Source organism: Strix uralensis, chromosome 3, assembly GCF_047716275.1.
Source record: "Strix uralensis isolate ZFMK-TIS-50842 chromosome 3, bStrUra1, whole genome shotgun sequence".
In the NCBI taxonomy this organism is placed as follows: domain Eukaryota; kingdom Metazoa; phylum Chordata; class Aves; order Strigiformes; family Strigidae; genus Strix; species Strix uralensis.
The window spans coordinates 82,837,590-82,850,008 of NC_133974.1; the positions used below are offsets into that span (position 1 = coordinate 82,837,590).

General features: G+C 37.3%; 1 protein-coding gene across 3 annotated transcripts in view; it reads left to right on the forward strand.

Annotated features, from left to right (window-relative positions):
* ABCB10 (ATP binding cassette subfamily B member 10) overlaps positions 1-8,629 on the forward strand; it is a 35,919-nt gene extending 27,290 nt beyond the window's left edge. For all 3 annotated transcript variants that reach the window (XM_074863110.1, XM_074863109.1, XM_074863111.1), the window contains exons 8-13: positions 3,446-3,655; positions 3,942-4,021; positions 5,354-5,534; positions 5,778-5,821; positions 7,362-7,396; positions 8,004-8,629. In XM_074863110.1, the coding sequence (XP_074719211.1) occupies positions 3,446-3,655; positions 3,942-4,021; positions 5,354-5,534; positions 5,778-5,821; positions 7,362-7,396; positions 8,004-8,295 (842 nt within the window). In that variant the 3' untranslated portion in view covers positions 8,296-8,629. The remainder of the gene's footprint in view (positions 1-3,445; positions 3,656-3,941; positions 4,022-5,353; positions 5,535-5,777; positions 5,822-7,361; positions 7,397-8,003) is intronic.
* Positions 8,630-12,419: the final 3,790 nt, after the last annotated feature.

The following is a 12,419-nucleotide window of genomic DNA, read 5'->3' on the forward strand; positions in this document are numbered from 1 at the left end:
AAAGTTTTGAAGAGGCGGTAATGTCCTTTATTAATCAAGTTTGTCATTGTTGGAAGTGTGAGGAGAAACAAGCAATTTTTGTGGCAAATCAGTCATTCTTTTAATGGGCCGCTTTAGGTCTAAAGCTACATTTGTGAGCCTGAAATAAATCTGTTTTTATCAGTATGTTCATAGGTGAATATATTCACCTTTGAGAGGTGTTAGATTTTTATGGAAGTGTGCTTTTTATGGAAGCTTGCTGATGTAGTAGTCAAATCCCAAAAAGAAGATATGCAAACTTCATCTATAAATCTGCATTTTAAACAAGTATTTAAATATAGTAACATTTAAACAAATATTAAACATAAATATTAATAAGCATTAAAATGATATTTAAATGGTATACTTAAATATTTAATAATATTTAATAATATTTAAACATAGTAAATAAAAATGTATTGCCAGCAACACCTTATTTACAGCTTTATTGTTCAGAAGCTAGACAATGCACTCCAGTACTGAGTGTATTTTGTATAAACAGTATTTGCTTGTATCCATCAAAGTAGTTCAGTGAGCTGCTTGTAGGAGGTACTTTCTGTGTGAATTGCTGGTTTATTTAATCAGCTGCATCACACTAAGCAAAAGTCATACATGTGTGTTCACCAGTTCTGTATGATGTTAAGAAATGCGATACAGCAGTGTCCAGGTGAGCTGTCAACACAAATTCTCTTTGAGATTTATATGGTCCTCTAACTGGGAAACTTTGTAAGGGCTACTCTAAGAGGAAGAGTCAGAAAAGAACATCCAATGGACCTAACAGATCTTTTAAGTGAGCTCTGGCTTTAGGGAATGTCATGATTTGAACTTGGCCCATACTCAGCATCCTGTTGGCTTTCTGTGCTGCAGCGGCACAGAAAGAGCGGAGTTTTGAGTTGGTTAATACGGAGGGGTTCTGTTGAAATGTTGTGCTTCAAATTTCTGTTGTGCTTCTGTCTCCCTGTGCTGGAATTCCTCAAGTTCTTAACCTGATGGACACCAAGTCACAGCCTGGCCCCTGTCTTGTTTCTCTTTAGAGCTGCAAGCCTGTCTGTAGGATGCTTTTCAATGTGCATAGACTTCACTTAGGCAGTGAAAAGTGTTACTGTCTCCAGTGGATGGAGGCAGATTTAGAATAGCAGCCATTTGTCCAAAAGGTAACTACTAACTGGCTGACGAAGGGATAGCTACGCACTCTTGTCTTTAGCAGTGAAGTTGGCTTAAACTTCCTGCCATGACATCCAGTGCCACACTGCAGTTTGCTGTGCCCTTCACAGACCTAGTGCAACTGTTGATTTCATCATCATTTGGATGGGATTTTTTTTTTAAAATCTAGATGATTTCAGTGGTCTTCATCTTTACGGTGGTAGCACTGCAAAATAAGCAGTAGTGTTGGGGTAGAAGTTGTCTTTCTCCCTGCAGGTATTGAATTGTATAATCACAGCAACAGTGACATCCAGAAAACAGTATTTTATAGATGAAACAAATAGGACAAAGTTTTAGAAGGCCATGTAGCATAGGCTTACAGAAAGCTTCTTTTAAGTTTCCTTTCAGTATAAACTACATAGGAAAGGATATAAACCTTTGTCTCAAACCCCAAATATAGTTGCTTTCTGGCTCATCAGACAATAAAGCCAAGAGACTATTTATCTACTGTCCAAACCCACCTGAAATATCTACTCTTTTCGCTACTTAGGTTCTATTTTCATGGAACTCCAGCTGTTGTTGGTGATAACAAATATCTCAGGAACAAATTATAATGTCTTTTTTTCCTGTATCTAGAATCCAAACAAGAAACATGTACAATCCTGTATATAGCTTTTAGATATTTTTACAGTAATATATAGAGGAAGGACTTGTGGTACCAGACTTCCTGTATTGCAGTGTTTCAGGCCATGGAATAGACTGTGCAATAACTGGAACTGAGAATTAAATATAAGCGATTAATTGTTACTTTGGTAATAGTAAGGATTATGCTGCTAGCACAGGATTTAGAAAATACATTTCTTTTCCCAAAGAGAGGTTTACAAACCACTGTGCTTTTAACCTAGCAAACAAGTTACAATGTGTATATCCATGTGTATATCCATGGATTAAAGCCAAGGAAGGAGTCTGAAATAGTATGCTCTTGCCTTTACCATTTCTATGCTACTGTCATTAAACGGAAAGCCTGGAGGAGGGAATCTGGGGAAAATGAAAAGCGAAATAAATTATTTGCTCTGGGGACAGCAGGACTAGTGAAATCTTGATGGCTACTGGTGGGTTTCTGTGCTTCCTATCCACAGTTACTGTTTAACCAAACGTGGGCATGTGCTACCACATGCTGTGGCGAGTTGGGGGTTACTTGTGTGCTGTGTCTGAAAATAATTAAGGGGGTTGAGTTGCATGTCTTTAGCATGAACAAACACTACTCGGGTGTTGCTCTGGTGCTGACAGTTTTCACAGAATGTAGGAACTTTGTCAGTGAGACTCTGTCCTTCGGGAATGCAGCACCACTGTCCAATTTGTTTGCTTTATATGGATGGGTGTTGCTGGGATTTAACAGGGCCTGAAGAAATTGTATTTCTTTGTCTTACCTATTTGTAAGCTTTTTCTAGTACTGATACTCTTTTAAAATAATTGTTTAAATCAAATGCTGTGCTCCAGAAAGAAGCTGGTTTTATTTAACTTTGACAGTCGTTCATTCATAATGGTTAGGGTATTTCACAAACTGAAATTTCAGTTTCAGTGAACTTATGCCTTTCAGTGAGTTACGCTTCCGATTGGTCTTTGAATACACTGTTGTCCTGAATTTATTAAATGTACTTTCCACTTAAAAAAAAAAAAAAATCTAAAAAATGGCCATTAATGCAACAAACCTAGCAGCAGCTTTATTCCAGTGACAGCCTTTGTTTAAAAACTACCCAGTTCACAGGTAGTGGAGAGGGAACTGCTCTCATCCAGAGGGGCGGGTGTTTCAGGTGACTTTTGTGGCTTGGTGAAAGGGCAGTGAGTGATCTGCAATGTTTATCTTCTTGCATGTGTTCTATGGCAACGGGACTTTGGCCTTCAACAATGCCATTTTATTTCACTGCTCCTAATTGACAAAACTTAAATTGTTTATAATATGTTTATAATATGTTTTCAGGTAATTCTACTAGAACTGAACATTGCTAGGTGTTAGGTATCAGCAAGATGCAAATTCTCCCTCTTGCTGTAGGTAGCCTACAGGTTCACTGCTGGTGAGCAACCTGAAATTGCATTCAGGAACAAGTGGTGTACCACACTGATTCAGTCGTGGCTGAAATATAACTGCTGTGGTCCTGAACTGTGGCTTGCCCCTATCCCTAGATTTAATGTGGAGATAGATATTTCTAATAGGTGTCTGTAAAGCAAATTCTAGGAGGGCTGAGCTGATTTTTGTTTCTGTATTTTACTCTTTGTCGTACAGAGGGAATCACATTAGACAAAGACACATTCAGAGGTGCTTTGGAATTCAAGGATGTTGAGTTTGCATATCCAACACGTCCGGAAACATCCATTTTCAAAGATTTTAGCCTTTCCATTCCAGCTGGCTCTGTTATGGCTCTGGTTGGCCCAAGTGGTACAGGGAAATCAACTATTATATCCCTTCTGCTGAGGCTGTATGATCCTATCTCAGGTATGTTTTGTGTGTTGCTGTCATTCATGACAGCTGATGCTTTGCATCTTCGATACACCTTACAAACAGTCGGAGTTCCTGTGCTTGAGGCCCTGGTGTGACTGTTCCACTGATGCACTGTGCTTCCCTCCGGGGCGTGTGGTTACCTTGTGGTGGTGCCTGCATAGCTTTGCTTTTCTGATCCACCAGTATGTGATTCCCCAGGGGTCGTTGTTCTCAGCTGTTTTTTTCTGCCTCTTTTCAGTACTTGTCGAACACACTTGACTTTACTGTGTCTTAATTTAAGGTACTATCACCGTTGATGGCTTTGATATCCGTCAGTTAAATCCGCTGTGGTTCAGGACAAAGATTGGAACAGTGAGTCAGGTAGGGAAGGAAAAAAAAATTCTAAGTGAATGAAATAATTTTGTGTGATCAGCTAGCTATGCCTCACTTTTTTTTTAAACTATATAATTTTGCTTCTCAGTGAAATCCCTCCATCTCACCATAACTGCTGTTGTGCATGCTTTGTTCCAAAATTAAGTATTCAGAGCTAGTCCCATTATGCTGTAATATGTTTTTACATAATCATAGAGATTCAAAGCGTTAGGTTAGTGTGCCAGAAAAGTTTGCACGTGGAGACTGAAAAGTATGTTGTTGCAAATGGTATAGGTATGAGTATCTTGATGTTTGCTATGATTTATTGGAAGAAAGTAACACAAAGCTTAACATTTAATCACATTTTGTATTAATGGAAGTTACACCATCCTATTTTACACAACCATTTGAAAACTGACCTTCTGTGCTCTATGTTGTTTCCAGGCAGACACAATTCCACTAGGAAAGCATGAAAATACAGCACTGTTGGCACTTGCTCTTATAATGCCCCCTCCCTAGCAACCCCCAAACTCTGGAAGTACAGAGGGATGTTTAATGGTCTCTTAAAAATAAACTGTTTGACCAAGTAAAATATGTACGTTCCTTCCCTTGTCTCCCTGGATACTTCACAGTGCAGTTAGCTTAGGTGGATGTTCTGGTTAAAAGCATAACGATAACTGGGCATGTTGCCTTTCAAAGCATCTACTTTATGTAATAATGCCACCAAAAGCTTTTGTGCAAAAATTATTTTCCTGTGGGCACATTAACATTTTTCTTTTTGAATTTCTGTATTCCACTTGAATTACCAGTAGGAGATGCATACTGATATTCATACTATAGCATATGCCTGTTTTATAAACAGAGCAGACTTACCTTGTTTCAGATGTTTTCCCATTGTACATCACTTGTCCTATCTGCCAGTCCTCTTCCCTGCTTTAGGCTTTAATACAAATTAAATGCACAAAATGCCATGAAATCTGTGTAGAGTTTAAGAGAAGAATCATCATTGTTGCAAATGCTGATATGTAGTAAAGTCCAAAGAGAGATTTTTCTGATGTTTGAATGAATAGCTTTTTCTGAACTCTTCCTCAAATATTAGGAATTGAGGGTTATGTTGTGTTTTGTCAGTTAAAAAAGCAACTTATTTTTTAATTGATTTTCACTGCCTTAAGAGACTTTTTTGTTTGTTTTTAATTCAGTTAACTCTTGCTTACATATTCTTTTGTATGGATATAAAAGAAATTAATACTGGGTCTTGTAAGTGGGACTTATTTGATATATAGATAATACATGTATGTAATTACAGATTTACCGTATTAGTTATGTTTTTGAATTTGTCAGGAACCAATTCTGTTCTCCTGTTCTATTGCTGAAAATATTGCCTATGGTGCAGAGGATCCTTCTACTGTGACTGCAGAGGAGATTCACAAAGTTGCTGAAGTAGCTAATGCTGCTAGCTTTATCAGAGATTTTCCGAAAGGGTTTGACACTGTAGTTGGAGAAAAAGGCATTTTGCTTTCAGGTACTTCTTTATATTGCTTATTTTAAAAATCTTGATGCTACAGAGTGAAGTCAAAATTCTGTTATTTTTTGTTACCAGTTTTTTCTCCAAGTCATAGCCTGCCATAAGTATTAAAAAAAATATCTCCTTCATCTCCGTTCCCCCTCTAAAGCACATGTGCCTAATTCTGCTCAGCTCAGGCATTCAGTTAAAATTACTTCGTGTCTGTTTTCCTGTTTCAATTTACTGAGCTTTTTCCCCCAGGTGGACAGAAGCAACGAATTGCAATTGCTCGAGCTCTGCTCAAGGTAAACCAGCACCCAAATAGCTATTTAACTACTTTGTGGGGACATGGGAAGGGTTAAAAAGGAGGAGGTATTTCAGTGGGAGAGGTGGAAAAATATTTTTAAAAATAAAATTGTATCTTTTACGTTAATGAGGAAGTTTGAAAGGGTCGAGTGGTTTAACTAAAGACAATTTACTTACGGAAGCGCTTCTTCCTATCTTTCAGTCATGTTTTTTGATAGTTCTTGCCAAGACTGATGCTAAATCATTGTATAATGGCTCGCTTTCATAAGACCAGATCAAGAATGAAGGAAGACTTTAAGAATGTGGTGCTAGTAAACTCATCTATGACACTTCAATCTCTGTGTTCTGTGTTCAGATCTCTATCATTCACAGGGTGATTTTTCTGGGTTGCAGCTTACTAGCACTATAGGTGCCCTGTCTTGGCTTTGAGGGGAGCTGGTCTGGATTTGGGACAGGATACTATTTCGGGCACAATGTTGTGTCATTTTTTTCTGCAAGAGTTGTCATGGGTCTGGCTTTAGGGCAGACTCTGTGCAGCACAAATTTGAGGAGGCTTCTGAGGATCAGAAGGACAGGGAATTTGATTCAGGGACAGCCACGGGGTCTCGCAGGGAGGCAGTTTGGTGCTGATGCACAGCTGGAAGTTTTGACCCTTGCTGAATCCAGCTTGCATTCACATTAAACCACACGGGTCTCTATAGCATTCTAGCGTGCCCGGTTCTGCTAGATTACTGGGAATTTTTCATTATACCAGTTCTCTTTACCACAAATGCTGAAAAGCTGATGGCGTTTCATGTCAAATACAGGTCATGGGAGTAGAGACTTTATTTGGGGAAAAAAAAAAAGTTGTAAAAAATAAATGAGTAGTTGATATAGGTATGTGATTGGGGGGTGCAGTGGAGTCCCTTCTCTTCCAGATGAAGTCTAAAGCTTTTACTCCCAACTTTATCAAAGAAGTTTGAGTTATGTACTATAACTCAGAAGAAGCTTCTTAGGGATTTGAATGCTGGCAAATTTTTTTGGGTTTTTTTGGTTTTTTTAATTGGGAAGAATTCTTAAATGCTAGTTCTTAAGTACGATGTATTTCATCTGTGGGCAAAATACTGCTTGTTGGTAGGTTTTTGTTATTTTTTGTTACTAGAGAGTTACGTATAGCAGACTGACTGCAAGCAGAGAGTAGCTGAGCCACTGTGAAAGATCCACATAAGAGCAGTAAATAGGAAATTGAACTTTTGACCACAGTGCTACCAAGCATGCATTAAAAATCATCACCCACCTTTGGTTTGTATCTTTCAAATAGTTACCAGGTAATAGTGTTCTGTTACTTTAGTTTGGAAAACTCGAAGATGAAAGAGTGTTGTTTCTGTTTTGTCCTCTTAGCATTTAGACTTCTTAAAAGTAATACTTTGAACGACACTCAGTTCTTTTGATGAAGTACACTACTTGGAGTTTTAAGCTGTATGAGTCCTGTTCTGTATTGATATAAATATTCAGATCTTATCTAATTGTTTTTATAATCAATTTTACTTTCTTCTTCAGAATCCAAAAATTCTTCTGTTAGATGAAGCAACAAGGTAAGAAAGAAAATAAACAGAAACTTAGAAATGATCTATCTGTAAAATCAGATCTGGGAGGTGTTCTCTCTTCTTTCTTTCTCTGCATGCCCTTGCACAAATTATCTAGCCCCTTATTTTTCTCTACCCACAAAAAGAATGTGTTTTCTAGAATGTGTGAATTAGTTAGGAGACCTGTATTAAAAGCTGTTTATGCAAAGTGGAAAGGATAGCTGGTACACAGTGCTGTAATTTTTCATGGAGTTAAATTTGTAATATGTAACTTGATTTTGAAACATCTATTAAAAGCTTTTTTGTATCTTTAGTTTAAATGAAGATATTAGTGTAAAAAAGAGCTGGTTATACTGCAGTATAACTTAATTATATCTCATGCAAAAATATGCATGGAGAAATAACACTAACAATATGAGATACGTGATGCCTATAACTTGTATGTGTGCACTAAGCATATTCACGAAACTTTCCTGCAGTTCCATTGGCTCATCTTCAACAACAATAGCAAAGGTTTGCAGTTTTAGCAAAACAAGCCTAAAGCATATAAAACTAACCTGTCTTAAAGTAACAAACACCCTCCTCTCTCCGCTCCCTGCTCCCTATTTCTTACTAGTGCTTTGGATGCTGAAAATGAGTATCTAGTGCAAGAAGCGCTGGACCGGCTGATGGAAGGGAGGACAGTCCTAATTATTGCTCATCGTCTGTCCACTATTCAGAATGCTGATTTTGTTGCAGTCCTTGGCCAGGGTAAAATTCTTGAATGTGGAAAACATGAAGAACTACTTGCAAATCCAAACGGACTTTTCAGGAAACTAATGAAGAAACAAGCTTTTCTTCAGAATAGTGATACTTTTGCATTAGATTTACAATCTAGAGAAAAGGATGTATTAAAAGAAAATGTATGAGAGAATGTATGAATAATGGAAGCTTACAAAGTACAAAGAATATAACTTATGTTTCAGTTATGTAAAGTAAATGTTATATTTTTCCAAAATGTACAAAATATTCTTTTGAAACTTGAATGTGTTTAAACTTTTTATTGAAAGCTTTTTAATAATTATTGCCACTTTTAAAAACATCTATCACATTGAGATAATTTCAGTGTATAGATTTTTCTGCTTTGTGTTATTGAGACCATTTAGAATCTTGTTTGCTGTAATGCACTGTATGATGATTTGCTGCATTCTCAAGTAAGTTCAGTCTTTTAAGGGTAATTAAATGACAATCTTACCATTTTCATATCATTGTCTCTGCCCTTTTCAAGGAACTTTTGCTTGCTGTGCTTGTCAGTAGTCTTAAAATGCTGGAATTCAAAAATGCGTGATGCTAATGTACTCTGAGAGTTCTGTCTGACTTCCACTGCACTGTCCTCTCAGTTACCTTTTGTTCTGAAATCTGAAAGTTGATTATGATCACCATCTACAGTTACTGTAGAGAATTACATATGAGAACACATTTTAGAGAGTACGGAATCATGAGTTGGAGGAAGGTTCTTTTAAAAAAACACAAACAAAAACCACACAAAACAGCTCAACCAAACAAAAGAATGGAGTTTACATAAGGACAAAGGAAGCATATTGGTATATTAAGTCAGCATAGGAAAATCTAAAATTTGCATGCATTTTCTTCCCTTCTCTATTTTCCCAGCTCTTTAGTTTCATTTCCTTTGTAAGGTGACATCCAAAAGAACATGCTCTTATATATGTAAGGTTTTGTCCTTTTTTAAGGCATATGTAAGTTCTTTTTATTGTTACTTAAAATTTCATTTATAGAAATCCCTGGTTTTGCCTAGTTACCTTATTAGGGACAACTAGTAAACTACCTTCGCAAGGACAACTAGTAAAATAATAGCATTACATTAATTTGAATAACTGCAGGAGGGTACATTTGGCAATAAAGAGTAGGCTTCGTGTTTCTAATTTAAGAATCTCTTCCCATAGAATCTCTCTAGACTTTTTGAAGATGCAAAACCCCACAAGATAATTTTAAAAAGGTAGAAACTTTCCAGGTCACATTAAAACTCATCTATGCTAGGAAAACTTGTTGCTGGAAAACTTTATTAGCAATAAATGACATACCTAGTGCTGGGCAAGCTTAAAATGTGCCATTAACGGCCCTTTGTGGAACAGTGAAAACACTAAAGACATCCCTGTGCTAGGGAATGAAAATAAAATTACATCCAGATGTAATTTTATCTTCTGATATAGTTTTACTAGAAGCAGATATTGTACTAACAATATGCCAAAAATACCACTGACCCAGTGTTTAATTTCCGTGTTGACTACCAATTATTGTCTTTGTAATGTGTTTAGAGGGACTTGAACTTTAGTCTTTATTCATGTAATCCCTCCGTATGTGAGATGTAGCGAGCCCCTTTGTTCATGTTTTTACACAGGTACAGGAATTACTTACAGCCAATTTGAATGAATGTTTTATGTCTTTTATTAGTTGTTCTGGCAGGGTTGCAGTCTACAGAAGAGTGTGAAAAGCTATAGAAAAGCTCTAGTCTGCAGAAAGGTGAATGTCTGTCACAACAGGTACATTGGATAACAGACTTTATTCAGGTTAGAACCACTCACAATACTCCTTGGAACAAATCACAGACCTCAACAAGGTGAGAAAACAGTTTCTTAGTAACCTGCAAGTAGAAAGCCTTGCTGGACAACTTCAGGTTCGTGGTTTACACACCTGCAATGTATGTGATGTGTGCACATGGCATGCTGCAGACTTCCACAGGAGTGCTACTCAACACTGGATATAGTTGCATTTTGAACTGTAGGAGCCCTAGTAGCTCAGTGAGGAAAAAGGTGTGCAAAAGAGAAAAATTTAAGTATCGCATTCTTTTTGTTGCAAGAGTTGAAGACCTTCCTGTCTAAGGTGGAAACCGTTGGTGTATCTCTAACAATCCTGTTAGGCATCTTCTGCTAAGGACCACTATTTCATGCCACTGCCTTGCGTAGCGTGGACCATAGGACAAACAGGGGCCTCTATCTTAAACTCACTGACTGTATTTTCCATCATGGCCCCCTTCAGTTTTTAGTAATCCTGTGTATCTGCTATTTGTTTTGTTTAAGCTACTGTTAGTAGGAAGAGATTCAGTTCTATGAGGGATGGATGGTATTACAAGCTCAAAACAGCTGTGCTACTCCTAGTGTATTCCAAAGGAGAAATGGTACTTAGAAATGCTTTTGATTACACGCAAATACAGTTTAAGTCAAATTAAACTTACCCAACTTTTCCTGAAGGCCAGACCTTACTCAGAACTGGTAGAAGTTTCAAAGTGTCCTTGTAGCCCTGGTGCAGCACATTATATAAGGCCAACTCTGTTTTAGGCTGCATATGCTAGTGTTCAGCTTTGGCCTAAACATATCTTCTCTGTGTAGAAAAGTAGTAAAGATGGTTTCCCAGACATTAAAGAATGAATGTAATTAATTTCATGTGCACACATATAAACATTTTTCAGCTTCTATCACTATTTGCCATATTTTAGTTGATATCTATGGGCATCATTTTGAAGTCTTTTATTAATAGTGCCTTTTTCACCTCTGCCTCGGAGGCCAGAACTATTTCCTTAACTTTCGCTTCTCAGTCATGACTTGCAGGGCTTAAATACTGTATCTAATTGCTTTCAAAACTACCTTGCTAAATTGAATGTATTAGTTAGAGTTGAGTATTTGGAGACTTCATGAAGGGTCAGCTCTCGGTGTACGCTTAATCCCTTTGCTGTATTCCTAATCAGTTTTCTGATTCTTGACAGCATAAATGTTTTTCTGAGAAAAATAAGACACTGAACATGAAGTGTCTTGAGTAACTTCTTAAACTACTTATTAAACTACTTATTTTAATGCTGAAATAGTGTACTGATCACAAGAGGCTCACTGCAGCCAAAGATTGGCATCTCAGAAAGAGCTAAAGGTCTTTCAATTCAGGTGTCAGGTAGTTAATACAACTTTTTGCTTTAATCTCCTGATACAGAGAGCCTCCTTTCTGTCAGTACTTTCATCTTTGAAAAGGGAGTGGACTCCGGTTAGGGGAGTAACCGAAGAGACTATCCTGCCTTTGTGTTCACTGCCAATTCTGTCATCGCATTTCCACTTGCTCGACATTTTCAGCTGTCTTGAATGGGGAGAATTGTTTCCAGTTGCTTAAGGGCTCTTAAACTCATGATGCAATGATCCAATAGATTGATACTCTGACCTTTTAGGGAACTCTGAATCTGATGAAGAAAATGGAACTGATCTTTTATGATATCTTTGTTTAAACATCTGCATAGTCCCATAAGGCATATTCAGTTAACCAATTCATAAGAATTTTGTTTGCAGATGATGGAGTTTGCTGCTATCCTTTCAAACTAATTTTCTTTCTAATAGGTAGGTAGCTATTTGTGGCTAGTCTACCCAAGCAGTATTTTCTACACTGTTTTTCAATCCATTGATCAATAAATAAACAGAAGTAAAAAGATTATCAGTCCCATATATTTTGAAGTTGTGACTCTAATATAAGTCCACTATTCCCATTATCCTAGGTCAAGTCCCCATTAGGTCAGTGTTGTCAAAATTGCCTGCTGGACATTCACCTTTTCATGCGAAAAACAAATACCACATGAGACCCAGTTCAAGAACTGGTTAAGACTCTAACCGATATCAGCATAAACTGTTTTTGTGTTGAGATTTAAAGGTGTTGTATCTTTTCTCCTGAAGATGGAGCTCTTAACACGGGGCTGGGACAGCAAAAGGCAACCGAGTAATTTTCCCTGAGGAAGTGTAGCAAAGAGAATACAGGATTCAATCAGCAAAAAGCGACAGCTCACACTGCATCACTTTAAGATTTTAGAAGCGAGGTGTGGAGCTTTCAGTTTTTGAAATAACTTGAATGTCACCATTCATGGATGTTGGGAAATGTGGATGGCAGCTTCAGTTTTACTCAATTTTCCCCCATTTCCTTGTTTGTGCGTGGATTTTGGTTTTTTTTTTTTTTTCTTGATGAAACAACAGTAACATGATTTAGCATTGCTGAATGGAGTATAACA